At 51.7% G+C, this 20,350-nt stretch overlaps 1 protein-coding gene across 1 annotated transcript in view; it reads right to left on the bottom strand.

The window, feature by feature from the left end:
- The window catches only part of LOC115248138 (voltage-dependent T-type calcium channel subunit alpha-1I-like), a gene marked incomplete at its 3' end in the record, with an annotated part of 40,423 nt that extends 20,756 nt beyond the window's left edge, over window positions 1–19,667 (bottom strand). The window contains 2 exon segments of the mRNA XM_029831760.1: window positions 1,073–1,184; window positions 19,407–19,667. Of these exon segments, the coding sequence (XP_029687620.1) occupies window positions 1,073–1,184; window positions 19,407–19,651 (357 nt within the window).
- Window positions 19,668–20,350: the final 683 nt, after the last annotated feature.

The following is a 20,350-nucleotide window of genomic DNA, read 5'->3' as shown; positions in this document are numbered from 1 at the left end:
GTCTATCTTGGCTCCTGAAACCAGGTATATAACCAGGAATAATCAACGCTTGATGCTAGTTTGGTGAAACTATTCTGCTGAATTGCGAATGGAAAAGTGCTTGTATATCAAAGCCAGAGAGGAAACACCTCGTTTAGCCAAACATCCTGGTCTGACCTGTCGGTGACCGCTGTTAGGGTGTCCTAAAGAAACAGCGTCTCGTGGGGACAACAGCTGGAGCTGGTTACCAGAGCTCCAGTCTAAGCTACGCTAACGCTGCTAGCTGCAGCTTAAAATACTCAAAATGTCAGACTTGTCGATTCCCTCATTGATTACTGTTTAATTAGCGTTCAACCAAATATTATCCGAGTCCTTAACCCTCAGTCCCCCGTCCCCCGTCCCCCGTGTCCCTGTCAAACCGTCTTCAGACGGAGGCTGGATTAGAACAGGCGATCCGCCGCTAATTCCTCTGCTCTCTGGGCGGATGTTCCTCCCCCCCGAGACACGTGCTTGTTAGAGGAAGGGAAGGACTGAAGGTAACAAGGTTCCTGGTAGGGAACATGGGGTGGGCGGTGATGGGGGGGGGGGGGGGCAGAGAGGTGCTCTCAGAATGCTCCTGAATAGCCCCCCCCCCCCCCCCAACTTAGAGAAGCTCCTAACTGGCTGCTTCAGCTCCTCCTGGAACGTCACTGTTGATTGTTCCCAGAACCTCCGGGATGTTGTGCATCCTTGCATCCAGCCCATCCTGACAGATGACGGGTCCGGGTCTGGGAGGAGGTCCCCAGGGAGAACATCTGCTCCCTCATCAGGAGCGTCTCCAGATGTGGTGGAGGGTGGAGGCTCAATCAGCCTGTGATCTCGCTCCCTCGCTTTGATTTGGTTTGACGCCCGATTCTTTCAGGGAATCCTCGGACTCTTCCCGGATTCGCCGGATTATTCCCCCTCCATGAATGAAACGGTGGAATCAATGCAGATGGAATAAATCGGGGGGGATTTTTACGTTTTGTTGATGCTTTTGAGCAGATGTTGCAGTCGTGGCTGCGGAGCGTTACTTCAGGCACACACACACACACACACACACACACACCCTTACCTGCAGTATCTGGCAGTGATCCGAGGCGCAGTCTATGTTCTCGCAGGGCTGGTACATCCCCAGCGTGACACAGTTGAGCAGGATCACCATGATGGTGATCCTCTCGAACCACGTACTGACGGTCCTGAGGTCAAGGAGCAGAGCAGCAGTGGGGACATACTGGATGGACAGACAGGTGGACGGAGGGACAGATGGACGGAGGGACAGGTGGACGGAGGGACAGATGGACGGAGGGACAGGTGGACCTTCATGAGTTTTACACTTGACATTTCTGTCCCCTGCAGGCTCCACCAGCATGGGCTGGACCTTCACGAGCTCTCAGAGCCTTCATCGTGGCCCCGCCCCCCCAGTTCCCGCGGTAGCGGCGAGCTCGCGGGCCGCCACTCTGCCCGTGAGCGATTCATCAGCTCACATATTTCTGTCATATTGATCCCTCATTAAAAATCAGGGTGGATGAAGGATCGCCTCTCTGAAGGATTACCTGATTCCCGTTTAGGAACCCGCTCCTCGCTTTCCTCTCCTGTGGTTATTTTTTTTTAATGTTTACCTGAATCTGCTGCAAATGTGACGGAACATCAGGTGTTGTTGTTGTTGTCAGCAACTTGAGTAAATGAATAAAAGGGGAATGTGCAGATTAGCACGGCTCTCTGAAGTGGGACTTTTAAACGAAGGCTTTCGGATCTTAATCCGCCCGATTACATCTTTTCCCCCTTTTTAGCGCCTCGATCCTCTTCGGGCTTCATTTCTTCTCCTGCGTTTTGGTCCAGAGATTTAAGCCGAGATTTAAGGTGAGATTTAAGTCTTTCATTCTGGGAATTTTGCACTTGTAGCAGCGCTCTGCTAGCACCGCACGAGCCGCGCGCTATGTCTGCTAGCGCCGCGTGCCAAACGGAAGCTCTAATCTGGATGATGAGAAGCGAATTGGCCTTCAGCGCCGAAACATCGTGAAGCACAAAGAGAGTTTCCTGTTAATGAGCCGAGACACAAAAAAGTGCAGCGTTTTCCACGTGTTATTAACCACTAAAGTAATTAATAAACGGCGTGTTGAAGGAGCCAGAGGATCTACGGTGGATGGCGAGGGACAAATTGACTGTTTCAGCACGTGCGTCCATGAGAACGTCCATCCCAGAGGTGTGCAGCTGGAGATGCATTCAGGAGCACTGGAATTTCCACAACGTTCCGCTCCACTCACACAGATATAAAGAGGAAGATCTGAGTAGCGTGTGGAAATACGTAGTATCAAACCTCCCACACAGCCCTGACCCCCCCAGCTGGGCTCTACCCCCCCCCCCCCCCCCCCCCCCCCCCCCCCCACCCCCCCCCCCCCCCCCCCCCCCCCCCCCCCCCCCCCCCCCCCCCCCCCCCCCCCCCCCATCTATTCTCTGATGTATTCCAAAATGTGAAGAACAAAACTGGACAATTTGGGGCCTCCCAGCAACAACAGCTGAACACACATTTTAGGACGCAATACACCCTGACAGGCAATGAAAAATCAATCAGGTCAGAGTGTGTGTGTGTGTGTGTGTGTGGTGTGTGTGTGTGTGCGTGTGCGTGTGTGTGCGTGTGTGTGTGTGTTGCTAAAGACTGCCCTGAGGTTTACTGCTACTCCAGAAGAGAGACGTTTTATAAACCGGCCTGGAAAAAAGAAGCGAGAGGGTGTGAAAACAAGCGAGCACAAAGACGGTCCCGGTCCGTCAGCGACAGAACTCCCCCAGAGCACTGCCGAGGTACCCTCGAGCAAGGTGCCGAACCGGAAACTCCATCATAAAGGGCCCTGCGGTGACCTGGGGACCGTCCCCGTGACCCGGCAGGGATAAAGTGGTGAGGAAGACGAGAACTGAAATGATCATATAACAAGAATGAGGCATTTTACCGAATGGTGCCACCTCAGAGGGACAGGAAGTGTCCCTGACCCCATGACCTGCTGACACGGTAACGATGGAATGAAATTGAATATTCTTTGTGGACTTTCAGGTCACATGGGTGTCTAGTCCCTGTCTCCGTCCCATCCTCGCCTCCGTCCCGTCCCCGCTCCGTCCCATCCCGCATCTGTCCCGTCCCCGCTTCCGTCCCATCCCCGCCTCTGTCCCGTCCCCGCCTCCGTCCCATCCCCGCATCTGTCTCCGTCCCCGCCTCCGTCCCGTCCCCGCCTCCGTCCCATCCCCGCCTCTGTCCCGTCCCCGCCTCCGTCCCATCCCCGCATCTGTCCCGTCCCCGCCTCCGTCCCCGCCTCCGTCCCATCCCCGCCTCCGTCCCGCCCCCGCCTCCGTCCCCTCCCCGCATCTGTCCCGTCCCCGCCTCCGTCCCGTCCCTGCCTCTGTCCCGTCCCCGCTTCCGTCCCATCCCCGCCTCCGTCCCGTCCCCGCTTCCATTCTTTCCTCGCCTCCGTCCCGTCCCTGCCTCCGTCCCGTCCCCGCCTCTGTCCCGTCCCCGCTTCCGTCCCATCCCCGCCTCCGTCCGTCCCCGCCTCTGTCCCGTCCCGCTTCCGTCCCATCCCCGCCTCTGTCCCGTCCCTGCCTCCGTCCTCGCTCCCCTTCGTCCTGCTCTCGCTTCTCTTCCAAACGTCTGATTTTCTTTCCCTCCTCGTGGTCAGCCGGACCAGGGAGCTGCGCCGTTGTCGGGCTTTTATCTGTCATCTGCCTGGACGCTCTGGGGGACGCCCTGCAGGATGGGCGCCCGAGCCCGTCCCTGACGTCTCCGTCCATCATTGAGGATCGCGTCATTCCTCTCCTGCTCCCGTTTTCCCTCTGGATTGACACAGGGAGCCGTTTCTGTCTCGGCTCTCCTCCCGTCCTCTCTCCTCCCTCTTCTCGGTGTCTCTGTCCATTTTCACGCCTGTCCCTCTCCGTCACTGCTCGTCTCGTCACCAATGTCCCACCGTAGCTGTTCCCCCCTCTTTATCAAACACATCATCGTTCTCTCCTCCCTCTCTGATACTATCAGGACAGGAACCTTGTTTTTGTCTTTGGTCAGGAAATAAACGTCCCTGGAAGCTGCCCCCCCCCAACCCCCCGGTCCCCTTACATGTAACACCTGCCTCTCCCTGTGAGCCGGCGACGTTCAGCTGCAGGATAACGGAACCTCTGATTGGGCGCCAATGGAAGACGCCTCTCCTGCCCCTGTGAGGTCGTTCTCGCCCCTCAGAGGAGCAGGTTTGCTGCTCGCGCACGTTTGTTAGCGACAGGGTGACTCACGTCTGAATGAGATCTTTGTAATTTGCTATGAGACGTTCCCACATGACTCCTCCTGCCTCTGTGTGTGTGTGAGTGGTGTCTGTGTGTGTGTGTGTGTGTGTGTGTGACCTATCATGCTGTTTTCTCACTGGCAGCAGACACGGGCCTCAGTGTGAGAAACAATGTCATTTTGAGTCACTTTAAATGAGACTAATCCTGAGGGTTTTCACAGGAACACACACACACACACACACACACACACACACACACACACGCAACATTCCTGAGATGTGTTTTGGTGTTACTGCTAAATAATTCTAATATTTCATTTAAAGTCTGGCTCTGAGCTCAATGTGTGTGTGTGTGTGGGGGGGGGGGGGGGGGTTCTCTGATGCTTCCTTTCTCGGTCGAGTTCTGATGGATCCCAGCGCCCCCCCGCTCACAACACGGCCTATATTTGGTGGATGGGGGGCCCGTCGGCAGCGGCTTTAATCCCACTAATTTCCTGCTGTTGTGAGCCTGTATTTGTGTCCCTGGCCGACATTCCTGTCCAACTCGCTCCTCTTTATTATCCCGCACATTCCAGTCGAGCGGGATCGAGAGATTCGTTGGATTCTGAATGATTCCGAATGATTCCGGCCGGATTCCTGCGAACTGCTGAGCGTCTACGCCACTTCCAACGTGACCGCGCGATAAATGGCCGTATGCAACTCTAGGCTGAAACTTAAGTGGCGGATTTGAAGGAACAGGAATGTGTTCTCATTCCCTCGTCCTGTCTCTAACACCGACTCGTTCCAAACACGGAGGCTGTCGCTGATCCGGGAGCAGACGAGCTGCAGGATCCAGGAAACTAGAATTCAACTGGACGATTGGAATCATGGCACACACACACACACACACACACACACACACGCGCGCGAAAACGTTCCAACCATACAGGCAGGGACCTGGACCACCTCTCCAGGCCTGTGTCTGTAACCAAGGCAACGGGAGCAGAAGGGTTGCAACACGGGTCCTCGTCAGCACCTATATGAGTGTGCCCCCCCCACCACCACCGTGTTTAGCATTAACGTGCATTTTCCCGGCTAGAATAACACACCTGTGAAATTCCTCCTCATATCAGCTCGGCGCAGCAGGCGCTCCGCTCCAGGACGCCGTGAAGCCGACAGCATCAGAGGTGCCGAGGGAAAAATAAGCTGTGCGTGTGTGTGTGTGTGCGTGTGTGTGTGTGTGCGTGTGCGTGTGCGTGTGTGACAGACATACTGACGGACAGAAGGGGAAGCAGACAGGGACCAGAGGCTTTGGTGGATCACTGGATCACCGTAAAGCAGCGCGCTCACGGTCCCATTTAGATCGGACGGGACGGAGCTGCTGACACCAGGAGGAGGGGCCGTGACCCCCCCCCCCGGGATCCGAAACTGGCCCACCTTGACCAGTTGTTCTGTTGAGACGTTGATGGCAGTTTTCAATTAAAGAATTAAAGGGATGTTCGGGGGGGGGGGGGCATGTGTGATTGGTTAAACACAGTTAAACACACTCAGGTACAATAAGGCTGCGCCGTTAATTAGAAGTCAAATCTATTTAACCCAAATCAGTTTGTTCCTTTACTGGGGGGTGAAGAGCAAACATCTGAGGAGGCGAGGATGAGGAAGGTGAGGAAGACGGGCCCTCGCCTCCCTCGCCCACTCATCCATATTTCAGCGGGGTCGTGCTGGGTCACCACGAGCCCAACACAACGGCCTCGGGGTCACTTTTGCGTCTATTTTCAGGCCTAGCCAGCGGAAGGGGGCACGGGAGGGCGGGGCTTAGGGAGGACGCCAGGAAACTAAACCTGTTGATCCAATCGGATCCAATTTTCTGGTTAAACAAGTTTAATCGCAGCCTCTTTAGGCTCTGGATCGAAACGTAGAGGAGTTTTACTCTAAAACAGCGAAGCGCTAACAAAACGAGTCGCTAATGGAAGCGTCCGCTGATGTTCCTCAACGACCAACGTTAATTTATCCGTTAATTTACACCTTTTACGACCTGTTCTCCATTACAACCTGTTCTCCATGAGAACACCTTTGGTTTCCAGATGGACGTTATTACAGGCTGAAGCGTTAGCGGCTGCGTCCGCTGACCTCACTCCAGCCGCGGTAGCGAGCGTGGGCTTTATTAGCCGCGAGCCTCCTCCTCTCTGAAGTCTGTCAAGATTGACGACCCGAGGGCGCCGAGGCGACTCCCGGGGGGGGGGGGGGGCTTGGCTTAATCAGGCGCCGCCGTCTGACGCTGGACGCCAAACAGCTGGAGTCCAGGCTGAGGACAGCAAATGTCCCAGTTCCAGTTGCGCTGATGACAATTACGACGTTGAGGACGCCGCGGCGCATCAGGAGAGGTCGTTTATCTCGTTATTCTGCGTGTGCGACAAGACAAAACTCACGTTTGATGGACGGAAATATCGATATTTACTGGTTGTTCCCGGGGGGCTGTTCTGATACAAGGACGGCAGAACTCCCAGGAGAACATCAGACTGTGAGGACGATCGCTGCTCATCACTTAAATGTTGTTGCTGGTGGATGTTTAATTTCATGCCAATCCAGCCAATTATCACCCAGACGATTTAGGCACCGATCTGGGCGTCATCGGGGAGCCGAAGGAAAACGATCAGAGCAGTTAGCGCGTCTCCTCTGGAGACAACTACTCCAGACTAATTCCATAAAAAATGAAAAGGCCAGTCTCCTCGCTGCCGTTGCTAAAGGAAAGTCGAGCCTCTTTTGAGCTCAGTTCTTTTAGGCTCTTCTGACCTCCCTCTGGTGAAGAGTTTGGTTCCAGTTGACATGAAACGTATTCTGAGCACAATTAGTAAAGCTCCTTCCGCGTTAGCGCCTCACAGAAGAGTAGAATCCAAACAACAAACACAAAAGTGTGCGAGAGTAGCTAATCCACATGCTAACATCCGCAGCTCTTCCTGCATATTTACTCGACGCTAGTAAGCTAGCAAACCCTACAAGCCTTAAACTAATGTGACACTCACAGCAACTAGACAACATTCAAAATGTCACAATTGGCTGATTATAAAAAGGGATCTTTCCATTGTTAATAGAATTATTATTAATAAAACATTAATACCCACGACAAGGTGCGTAGCATCCTTTCTGTAGCGCTACATTTAGGCAAAGACTCACACAAAAAGATCTCAACTGATGAAGTAAAGAGCTTTTACTTCATATGTACGATATGCTGCGTGTGCATGTGTGTGTGCGCGCGCGTGTGTGTGTGAGAAAGTTTGACTGGAGGCGAGTCTCGACAAGCGTGTCAGCGCAACAGGAGAGCCAGTGTTCCTGTCTTTATTAATTACCACCTGACACACACCAGCACCGGCGCGCGAGCGCTGGCACTTGCGGGACTTTATTTTTGTGGCGGAAGCCGTCTACGCGCGGCCCACTCACACGTATAGCAACAAACGGAAGCGGGTGATTTGTCCCCGTGTCCCCTCCGCGCTTCAGTTTTACCTCACGCTCGGTTGGACCAGGAAGGGCACCAGGCAAACGCAGATGAAGCAGAACAGAGATCCAAGCTGCCAACCTCAGCTACCCCCTGCTAGCATGACCCGCGCGCTGCGATGTGACATATGACAATATTTATAGAATCCACATATTCCGGCTTTTTCTCCTTGAGGCCATCCCTCCCCCCTGGTTGTGTCATTATAATGCAATAACCACAACTGCCGCTTCCAACTCTCATTACACTCGCTTTAACGCTCTCATTTGTTATACTCCATCATCGTTGATGAATGGACTTTGCCCATGTTAGCGTACCTGCAAATTAGCATCCGTGTGCAGAGTCCACAACTGCCAAGACTCCGGGCCACGATTCAAACTGAACCTAAACGATGAAGCAGCGGCGGGCGTCTGTGCTGGCCTTCTGTCTCATCCTCATGGAAGCTAAAGTCATTTTAGTCTGACAGCTTTTAAGCGATTACTTGGAGCTGGGAGGGAAGACGTATGCAAGGCTCATTTGTGTTTCCAGCCTTTTTGGGCACTGTACTGTTAACCCAAGCAGAATTATTCGAAAAATGCTTTAGAGGGCTAAAAAAGAATGAATGTCAATTTGAAAAGTAGTTAATATTTTATTAAGATCTGGGGGAAGCATTGTGGAGCGCGTGTGTGTGTGTGTGTGTGTGTGTGCGGGGGGATTGAATGTTGTTACAATACAGGACACTTTTTAATCTCCTATTTCATCTTCACCTCTGGCAGAAACTTCCTAAACCATCCACAACCTGGAGAAGAACAAAGAACAAAGTCCCTGTTTTCTTTCCTCTCTTACATCCTCTGCTGGGTTCATCCGTCAGCGACGAGGCCAAACGGAGACGCGCGTCACCCTCGTCGCCGTTTCCGCCGCAAAGCGAAACTCTCGGGCGGCTGAAATTCCCCCGCTTCCTTCGGCGGAGAGGTTAGCCACAGCAGAACCGAGGTCAAGCTAGCACGGCTTAGCCGCTGTGGTTGATGTTAACGGGCACTGACTGCGCCCGGCGGGGTCGCGTCTCTGCAGGTAGAGAAGCTCAGGGGCCCACACACACACACACACACACACACACACGCACACACACACACACACACACACACATGCGGTCCAGGTGTCATTCTTTTGCCCTGTCCCGATCAAACCAACCAGTTACATGAGAGAGTGACGCCACCAGGACCCGACAAAGGCCGTCTCTCGCCACGGCAACAGCCCCTCCGTGAGCGGCTCCGCTCTTAATTTTGACACGTGAGGATGAACAAACCCGCAGCGGAGGATGAGGGATGAGGGGAGCGAGGGAATGTGTCAGTGAAACAGATGGAGGGGAAGCTAATGCAACGTGATAACATCATTTAAACAGCGCTCGGCTCTCCGGGGGCTCCGGATGCCTCCGCGCTCCCTCTCACACTTGTTTGACTGGGGAACCAGCCAAAAGGACACACACACACACACACACACACACACACACACACACACACACACACCAGCACGCCCACGCCCACCGGTGCCAAGAGACTAAATTGTTCAAAATTGTTCTGTCAGGTCGTATTTATAGCACCTGGAAACGTCAGGTCATCAAGGGAATTCTGATGAGTCGTCATATTTGAACATATGGGCCCATCCTGAGATGGACACAGGACGGTTGGTTATTGGGTCCGCGGTAGCTCGTCCCCCAAGTACCGCCACGAAAACACTCGTTATTACACCCAAATGACCCCGTCGGAGCTGTAATTGAGGTTATCCAGACAGGAGGAGCACGAGGTCACTGGGTTGCCGTTTTCCTCCTCCAACCTGGGGGGCGGAGCTAATTTCTGCCGTTCCCCTTCAGACCACCAGGATCAGCCTGGTGGTCGAGTGGGGCTTCATTTAGGGGTTTTCTTTTTTATTAAACTTCCTGTCACAACATCAGCCATCGCGAGTTGGCTGGAACTAACTCACGCACATACACACACACACACACACACACACCACACACACACACCGCTACCGTCTTCCATCTGCATGAGTGCGTCCCTGAGGTCTCGTTGCGGCCCGCTCTGGAGCGCTGGACCCCCCCAGATCAACAGGTCACCCACAGATGCTCCTGGAGGCTTTGGTCTTGATCAGAGAGCTCCCTGTTAGCGCCCCCCCCCGCGTGGGAGCTCCTGCTCCTGCTATTCCATCCCCTCAATCAGCCCCCCCCCAAAGCTCTCGTCTCTTTTTCCACAGCATCTTCGGGTGGATCTTCTCTCTTCCCAGGAGCCGCGTCAGGATCAGACCTCCCAGCTGTGTGTGCGGTGCGTTCCAGATGTCTGAGGTCATTCTTGCTCTCTTCTCATGAGTCCTGGATCTCTTCATCTCCTCCATCTCTTCTATCTCCTCCATCTCCTCCATCTCCTCCATCTCTTCCATCTCCTCCATCTCTTCTATCTCCTCCATCTCTTCTATCTCCTCCATCTCTTCCATCTCCTCCATCTCTTCTATCTCCTCCATCTCCTCCATCTCTTCCATCTCCTCCATCTCTTCTATCTCCTCCATCTCCTCCATCTCTTCCATCTCCTCCATCTCTTCTATCTCCTCCATCTCCTCCATCTCCTCCATCTCCTCCATCTCTTCCATCTCCTCCATCTCTTCTATCTCCTCCATCTCTTCCATCTCCTCCATCTCTTCCATCTCCTCCATCTCTTCTATCTCCTCCATCTCTTCTATCTCCTCATCCTCCATCTCCTCCTCTTTCTTCTCTCCTCTGTTCTGGAACAACAGCTTGTTTCTTCAGTTCTCCTTCTCTCAAACGTCTAAAAGTGGTCCGACAGCAGCAACACGACGTGTTTAGTGATGAGGGAATCCTTGTGGCTTGTGATGATCCTTGTGGCTCCCCAACGTCCCTGGACGCCATTGTTTTAAGATATCATCTGTTGCTCAGCCGCTTTGACCCCCCCCCCCCCCCCCCCCCCACAGTCTCTGACTCCCCCTTTCTGGGAGAGAGGTCTGGAGGTGCCGTCACCAGAGCAATTAGAGACTTCATGTTCCTCCTCACTGTCAGCAGCAGGAGAGGACACACACACAAACACACACACACCAACACACACACAACCGCTCGTCTTCAGTACGTTGACAGGCACTGGTCAAAAGTTCACTCTGTCACCGTGCTAACTATCTCCCTCTCTGCCTCAGTGGCCGCCCGGCGTTCCTTTCAAGAGCGCCAGGCGGTAATCTGGCTGCTCCCACTTCCCCTGTTTCATGCTCCAAGGAGACCATCCTTCTCTCTCCGTTTTATCCGGCTCCAAGAGAGAAGTTACCAGCTTGTCCTTCACTTTGTCTCCGAGCGCCAATTATGCCTTCTCATCTCTCCTTTTCTTCTGCCCATCTCTTATTTCTTATTCTTTCATCTTTCCTATTTTCTCCCCTTTCAAAGTTTTGGTCCTCCGCGGCATCAGGAGCGTGACCTCCTTCCCTACTCACTAAATAGGGAGCAAGGCTGCAGTGGAAAGCTGTAAATGGCGTTTACAGCTTCTGTAAACGGCGCAAATTTCCTCGCTAGCACATCAACATCCGCTCAGTTGTTGCTTGTTAATTATTTAAACCACTTCCTGCTTCTCAGGTGCGAGGATGATGGGATGTATTGCTTGGTCAGGGACCACCTGTTGTACAAAACTTGCCTCAATGCATTATGGGACACACTAAATTGGGTACAGCGATGCTCAATAGTGAGCTGCCTCTTTAGTGCCCTAGGCAGAGGATATTGAGAGAACCAAGAAAGCCAATAATAATCAGCAGTGGCGCCTGTGGCGGCGTATATAAAACCAGCTTATTCTCACTTGCAGGTGTAAGTTTAACAACATCGGATGATTTGAGCTTGAAAATGAGCTTTTAGGCAGCACAGAAATGAGCAGGATCCAGCATCAGAGCCCCTTGGAGGGGCAAAACGCCGGCATCTGTCGCATCACCTGAGCAAACTTTGCTTTGATCTCTTTCATGTGCGCGCCGGCCTGGCCAGAAGCCATCCACTCTCCCGCCCTCAGAGGGGCCTCAATGGATCTGAGCAGCGTCCGCGCCGTGACAGCGGGAAGGAAACACATCTGGAACCAACGGACACTCAAAGCAGACGCGAACGCTGGTGCGTCGACACATCATAACCTCCTAATGAACGCTTTAGATGGGCGCTGGAGCGTGGCGGGGGCACGGGGCAATAATGAAGAGACAGGGTAAATAAAGAAAAGGAAAGTTGGGAGAACCACAGTGAAACCAGGGAGTGAAGCACGCGGCGGAGTTTCACTCAGGTAGAAGTGTGAGCTGTCGTATTTGATTTATTAGTGCGTCTGTCCGCTGGCAGCTCAGCTCCTGGAAAGACAAGATTATCCCAGGAATAATAATTACTGTTTTGCTTCTCTGTCGCCGTCTCTGCAGCTGCCTCTGTTGACAACCACGGAACTCGCTCTGGAACTGGAAACATGCTGTCCATTTCAAGTGTAGACGCATCCGGGGCGTAATAGTAATGAGCCTGATGCAGGGGAGGCATCCGTCTGGATGACAGGGCACAAACACCCCTGCACTGCTTATATATAAACTGTAATTAGCAATAATTCCTCATCTTTCAGTTGGGAGAAGGACTCAATCAAAATCACACAAGAATTCAGAATTGCGGTATTAAAAAGGACAAGTGTTGCTAACGAGAGCAGGAGATGAGGATCAGCGACGCTCAACCGGGTCACGTGGACTTAAATCACCTTTAGCCCCCATTGGCGCCGATGACCCCACCCATGGGACCCCACCCATGGGACCCCACCCATGGGACCCCACCCATGGGACTCCACCCATGGGACTCCACCCATGTGACCCCATCCATGTGACTTCGCCCATGGGACTCCACCCATGTGACCCCGCCCATGTGACCCCACCCATGTGACCCCACCCATGTGACCCCACCCATGTGACCCGCCCATGTGACCCCAGACTGACCTGCTCCTGTCTGCATACAGGCGGAAAGAACCCAGAGAAAAATGTATTTCCTGATGTGCCGCTGTGGTCTGCCTCCAGTCCACCCTCCCTCCGCTCGTTCACACCCCAGTTGAGCGTCATTAAGCGCCGCCCGAACCCAATTACCCGCGGAGACGAAGCAGGCGGCACCCGCTCTGACAGACGCTGACGTACGACCACACGCGGCCCTGTGAAGTTTGTCCTCACCCATCAGCACGGATTAATCCTGCCTGGGCTGCTTATCGAAGCCCGATAAATATTCCCATCTCTCTTTAAAACGCCCCTGGCGGTGCGGCAGGTTGTTTAGGGATCTGATTAGCTGTAAACCAGAATTTGCTTGTTTTAAACCTCAGAGGACTCAGCTAATCGTCAAACGTCGATTCGAACGTAATCAAATAAGGAAAGAAGCCGCATAAGAGACTGAGAAAACATTGACCTTTCTTGAGCAGCTGGAGGATTTAAAAGTCTCCACGACAGGAAGCACCAGTTTGCAGATCTGTGGTGACGCGTCAAGCTAACGGGCACAAAAGTCCAGAACAGTTGTGCTGTAGTCAAGGCACTGCATGTCGGGTATTTCTCCACACGTCCGTTCGCCATAGATTTCATGACAGCTGATAAATATTGAACGGGACGTCGAGTGCTCAGGGATCTGCAGGCTAGCTTAGCCTAGCTTAGCGAGCTGGATCAGATCAGAGGTGCGGTGGGGGTGTGATTTGCATGTAATTTGGATCCAACATCTGCTCAACTATCCAAAATTAAAAACACAGGCGCTCCAGCCTTCTTATCAGAGATCTTTCCTCCAGATTGCTGCTCACGCAGAGAAGTTAAAGCCGTTAAATGTCCCCGTCATGCGCGACTGAAAGATAATGAGATCAACATTTCGCAGCTCAACGTTCTTGCCCCTTTTTCTATTTTTTTTCTTTTTTTCTTCTGGAGGGAGAGCTTGCTCTAACTTTTATTGCCTCATTTGAGCCTCACTCTTACGCTCACACACACGCGCCATAATCGCAATGCTAATGTTTTAGATGCGGGAATTCCAAGGGAAGGTCAGGAGCAAAGCACAGGCGCCGCAGCGGAGAATGACTCGGAAGATTATCTGACGGGAAACTTCAAACCGGAGAGCGTTGGTTCAGAACGTGGCTGCAGTCGGAGGAGCTATCAAATCGCTCCCTAAACCTTCTAAAGAGATTGTGTTCGTTTAGCCACTGACACAGAAGCAAACGTCAGTTTCCCTAAAGATGCCGGTTGGATGTTGGATCCAGAAGCTTTTTTCTTCTGGTGGATCCGGAACCGTTTTGTATTGGATCTGCTGCGTGCTGCCATTTGTTTTCCTCCTCGTTCGTCTCTTTAAGTTCCACAAAAGTTCTCTTTGAATTTTCAATGTGTGTGTGTGTGGGGGGGGGGGGGGGCATGTGAGGTGAGGCCCTGATGTGAGGAGCAGCCATGAGGCTGGATGATGGGGAGGGTGGATGATGTGAGACAGAGGAAGGAATCTCCCCAATGTGACATTGAACAGAACCTCAATAAAATTATGGACACAATGAAAGATGAGCACAAAATAACCCAGCGACACACAGCTGGAGGGGTGATGAGACGCTTTCAGAGCGCTGCTGAGGTGCCCTTGAGCATGGTATCAAACCTCCAAATGTTCAGAGTGCCTGTCAACGCGGCGTTTTCAGCCCCCCCCCCCATAGACGTAAAAGATTTCCCAGCCCCCCACCCTGACCCCCACAGCTCAACCCCCCCCAGCCCAATTCCAGTTCTCACCTAAACCTTAAAACCATGTCTTAACCCGGACAGACTCCTCTAAAGTTGTGAGGACCAGCCAAAATATCCCCACTTCCTAAAATGTCCTCACTGCTATTAGAATGAGTAATTTGGTCCTCAATGCGTAGCAAGTAAAAGCACAAACACACACACGAGTGTGTGATATCAAACACACTCATGTGTGTGTGATGTGTGTGTGATATCACACACTCGTGTCCTGACCGATAAGCTGAAGTTCCCCTTCCGGACACTCGTGTCATAGTTTTACAACATATATACATGAGCACCAGATGAATGTCAGCACCCAACTGGTTAATAAATGGCCGCTAAGGATGATGGGATATACTGATTGGTTGCAGTAAATTATGGGATACACTGAGTTCACTACATAGTGTGCAGCGATGCTCCCTTAACATTCGGACACCCCTAAAAAATGGCGTACACACTACTGAGTGCACTATATAGGAAGGAGGGGTGTTTTGGACACACACACACACACACACACACCGCACACACACACACACACACACCGCACACACACACACACACACACACACACACACACACACACCCACACGCACACACACACACCACCACACACACCTTTAACTCCTGAGAATATCCAACTTTATGTGGAACAGTGGTGCAACTTTGTTCCCCAAACAACAATTTCGTCGTTTCCAAATAGCCAATAAGTGCGTCCAGAGCGGATTCTAATTACTGTTGCTATGACGGGCTGAGCTGCAGAAGGCTGACGCACACACAAACACCCCACATGCCCCAACACAGACATACACATACACACACACACACACACACACACACACACACACACCACATCAGAGCTTTGAAGAACAGCAACGTGGTTTGTTTTCTGATTAAGTGCCAGGACGACTAATTATATGCAAAATAAAAATGATGTACGAGGAAACGAACAGAGATGAGCACGATTCGGGAGCGCTCGGAGTCTTTAATGGATGGAAAACGCTGCGTTCCCGACGCATTATGTAAAAAAAAGAGTATGTGAAAGGTCGCGTGGAGTGTGTCAGGCTGAGGCTCCTGGCTACGCGGTCACGTTAAGCTACTCCACTCTTCGCAAGTCTCCATACTCACATTTTATTCTCCTCCTCCTGCTCCTCCTCCCCTCCTCTTCCTCTTCCTCCTCCTCATCTCCCTCCTCCTCTCCTCCTCTCCTCTTTTCCTGCTCCTCCTCCCCCCCTCCCCTCCTCCTGCTCCTCCTCTTCCTGCTCCTCTTCCTCCTACTCCTCTTGCTCCTCCTCCTCTCCTCCTCTCCCCTTCCTCCTCCTCCTCCTCCCCTCCTCTCTCCTCTTCTCCTTCCTCCTCCTCCTCTCCTCCTCCTCCTCCTCCTCCTCCTCCTCCTCCTCCTCCTCCTCCCAGTCTGGCTAATGGAGTTTGAACCAGACCTGAGGGAGCAGAAGATGAGGAGGTCAAGGAGGAAAGTGTCAGGAAAAGGACCACTGGGCGGCGAGGAGGAGGATCCTCATCTATCGTGACCCCGGAGGTTTTAGCTGCAAACCGAAGGTCAACATCAGAATTGTGGGTAATGACTGAGGACTTCATTAATGTTTCCTTTGAAACAGTTAACGGCCCTTCTGACTCGCTAGAAGAACGGCAGCTAATCTGAAGATCCTGATGGCGTGAACAGGCGGAAGAAAAGGTTGCAGGAAGGTGTGCAAACAGCCATCCGGCGTCCCGCTCTGTGTACCGGGGGAAAAGCTCCAACGTGATCCACTAAAGTTACAGAAAACGGAAGGTCGGGAGACAAAAGTTGGGAAAGAAGGAAAAGCAGAGAGAACAACATAGTTGATGTTTCCCAGGTGTCTTCTCTACCCCCAGCAGTAGTTAAGAGCAAGCCGTGGCAACGCCTCAGCCATCCGTCACCATGGAGATAACAAGCTGTCAGGACCGGAGAGGATCACGGGCCACAGGCGCCATGGGGGAGAGGAGGGGGGGGGGTACAATTGGAGGAGAAGAATAGATACTGCCATTAAGCACTTCAGAGGGAAGAGGAGAGAAACCGGGAGGACAGAGGTGAGGGTTCGATAGCGGAGCCAAAACAAATGTGGAGCGGAGGAAGTCAGGGAGAGAAACCGGGAGGATGGATGGAAGCGTGCGGAGATGTTTGTGCTGCAGGAGAGAGGAGGTGCGCATCAGCCAGAGCTGTTTGTCTGCAGGTGTCAGCACATCGCCCGTCTCCTCTGACTAATCAGCCTGTAAACTACATCCCGCCGTGACGTGCACGCGTGGACTTCACAACATGGATAATCGCCAGGCCGCGATTCATCAGAAATGCAGCTTATGGAGCGTTCCTGCGAAGATACGGCACAACAAAGCTGCAGGGAGATCAAGGCCAAGTCCAAACAACACCTCCGTCCATCTGGAATTCTCCACCGTCTGCACATAAAAGCAGCCATCAAACCCAAACTAATCCAAAAAGAAAGAAAGAAAGAAAGAAACAAGTGCAGGGAACAGGCACGGTGAGCATATTTAGACACTTTCTGGCACGACTGTGGGCGACATTTTGCAGTTACGTGCATCCTCCCTGCGCAGATTTCTGTTAGGAACCCAAAAAAAAAATGAAGCCGGGAGTGAAAAGAAAGATGTCTGGGGGAGGGAAGAGCGAGATGAAACAGGAGGAAAATGAACAGAGGGAGCTCGGAGAGGACTGGCAATTCGGGGGATTCGATTGTCGGAGGATATTCGGGAAATCGGATAAAGCTCATATCACATATCGGTTTAAAAACAACGGCAGGAGACAATTAGGGCTAATCTGTGTGGTGCAGAACGTATAGGGGGGGGGGGGGTGGGGTTGAGCACAGGAGGAACAATAGAGGGAGAAGGAGAAGAAGAAGAAGTGTGTGGGGTGCAATATAGAGAGGTGCTCCAGGTGCTCTGCTGCAGGCAAGCGTGGGAGAGCATCAGTGTGTGTGTGGTGTGTGTGTGTGTGCGTGTGTGTGTGCGTGCGTGTGTGGGTGTGTGTGCGTGTGTGTTGTCACAGAATGCCTCTCACAGCAACTATGTGGTGAACAGAGTTATTGATCTGCAAAGAAACAGTGAAACATCCACTTATTGCCTCCTCTATACTCTCTCTCTCTCTGTCACACACACACACACGCGCGCACACACACACACACACACACACACACACAGTTCCTGGCCAAACTCACTTCAGATGGACCAAACACGAGCCAAACCCGATTTGATGATGTTGGAATGACAAAAAGTCTTGTTGCTGCGTCGCACAAAGTTTTCTGAAACCGGCAAAAACACGTTTGGAAGTTCAGCCACTTTACATAAATATTATATACGGTGCTAATTTTAGACACAGGGGTGAAAGGTGGATTTCACATGAACTAATGGGAGAAGTTCAGCAAACTTTTTTCTCTCTGGAAGCTACAATCTGTGCGTGTTTCTGTGTGCCTCCTCAAACTTACTACATACCGAGCACCAAAATCCTCATTCTACGATCAAAGTGGGGCCATGTTTTTGAAATGGCCCCCCCAACTTCAAAGGACTGTCGGGGGGGTGGGAGCGAAGGCACGGCTGTATGGCTGAGGTTAGAACTGTGCATAAATTAGGGTTAATCTAAGTTAGTGTGAGGACCTGGTTAATGCATTATGTCCCCAAAAAGATAGAAATGTGAGGGTGTGTGTGTGTGTGTGTGTGTGTTGGCGCTGCACTTGTGTGGAGACTTAAAATTCTAATTAGTGCAAAAGAAAATATATTCATTGATGAGTCAGTAATTATGACTCCATAATAAGGCAGTAGGAGAAGCCGTCCCTGGCATAAACACTCAGTGTGGATAAACATGAATGTGACAGCTTGGACGACTCTCCGGGTTCGGAGACTTTGGGTGCTTTAAATAGTTGCCATATAGCTACAGATGCTGTCTAAGAAGTCCGATTTTACAACTTAGACCCAAAAAAAAAATTGATTGATTTGATTTGATTTGATTTGTTGCACACTGTGACGCACAAAGAGACACACGGGACAAAACTGTACAACTTTAAAATACACAGAGCCAGAAGTCCATCATGTGAAAGAGTAAAAAGCATCCAACTACACAAGACTCCTCAAATCACCTCCAGTTCGGATGCTAAGATTAGCCAATGAATTTAGCACAACTTCTGGAATATTCATCTTACAATGACCAATCCCAACATTGGTCAAGTTCCACGCTTGAACAAACTCTGCGTCCTGTTCCGGATTGATCGGGTTTCTCTAAATAACTCCTCAGTAATCTTCCTGATGGGAGTATCGACCTGCCACGGTCATCAACGTTAGCCCCTCGGCGTGTGATTTGCTCGCATTTACTGCTGCAACCTCGTGCGAATAGAGAACGTTACCAATCCTGGGAGCCTGGTGCGTTCCTGCCACCCCAACAGTTAAAGCGCCAACTTCCTGTTGAATCGCTTGACAGATCTCTATAATTACAGTTAATATGGCTGTAAGCAGACAGGCTGTAATAGTAGTTTTCCTTCCTGTGTTTTCAAAAACCAAAAATCTATTAATGCAGCGCAGGTTTGAGAGCAGGGAGTGACAAATGGACCAGCATTTCTGAGGGGAGGGGGGTGGTCTCGTCTGTCGCTAACGTGAAAGGATCATCCTCAGTGCTCAGAACGATCGCTCTCCACACACACACACACACACACACACACACACACACACACACACACACACACACACACACACACACACACAGACTTACTTTGAGTAGTTCTGGGGACATCTGATGGTACAAAGGCGGGACAAGTGGAAAAGTGAGGATGGACGAAAACAGGTCAGAGACAGATGGATGGTTCTGTGGAAGGGTGGAAATGAGGCGTGCTACGGTAATGAGCGCAGTCCAGATCTGGGTACTTATCTGTGGGCTTGGATGCTAGAGGACGCGTAAAGGTCATGTTTTGAAAGGATATGGGCTCAAGACCATACGGATGCACCAGCTGCGCGGACAGGTGGTCTGCTTGAGGCAGAAGAAGACCACCGGCGCCAGGTCCGGGAAAGGCACCACAAGGGTGCTCAAGTCGCTGCCCATGCTGGCATCGTCGGCCGGGCCAGCTTCTTCGATGAGGTCATCATCGCGCGCCGATCTGTAGTCCTCGCTGCGGCCCGGCCGTGCTGGGGAAAGGGCCCCCAGTGGCACCGGACACTCCTCGCTCATCATGGAAACCCGGACGGAATCTGCCAAAAGCCGGAGAAGTTGAGAGCAGAATTAAAAAGAGGTTAATGCCAACAAAGTGGCAAATAAACATCGCGATGTGACAGGAAAGAGCAACAAATGCGAAGAGAGCGAGCGGGAATCAACGCCAACAGTCGCCGAGCTTTCCTTGACGATCCGCTTAATCCCATCCCGGAGCTCAGGCGGAGGAAATGACCTCTTAGCCCATCAAAGGGGTTCGCTTTTATTCGATGTGTGTGAAACATGGACATTTTTTCTGCAACCACTTGATTTTTTTTTTTTGAAGGAGTAAAATACAGTCGAAGGCCGGGAACTTTTGTTGAGTCATGTTGGTCCAACTGCTGAGTCATCCAGCAGCTCATTACAGGAAGCTGAAACAACCGTCGAAAGATTTTTGGCCCTATTTTGTGGTGTTTATTTGGCATTTAGTCCCATTTTTAACCCATTTGGCCAGTACCATAAACACAGGTGGTTGAGTGGTGGAGTTAGGGTCCTCTGCAAATAAGGAGTTGTTTTTTTAAAATCATGGAGTTTAGCAAAAAATGAAGAAAAATACATATAAACAATGTGAAATTAGTCTTCAGTGTTGTAAGTGTAACATTAGAGGATTTCATAGGGTCATTTCTGAAAGCCCAATAGTCTTCTCAGCCCTTATTATTGGATGGCTTGGACAGTGAGGAG

This window comes from Takifugu rubripes, unplaced genomic scaffold (assembly GCF_901000725.2).
Source record: "Takifugu rubripes unplaced genomic scaffold, fTakRub1.2, whole genome shotgun sequence".
In the NCBI taxonomy this organism is placed as follows: domain Eukaryota; kingdom Metazoa; phylum Chordata; class Actinopteri; order Tetraodontiformes; family Tetraodontidae; genus Takifugu; species Takifugu rubripes.
This window is presented reverse-complemented; position numbering and strand designations above follow the sequence as displayed.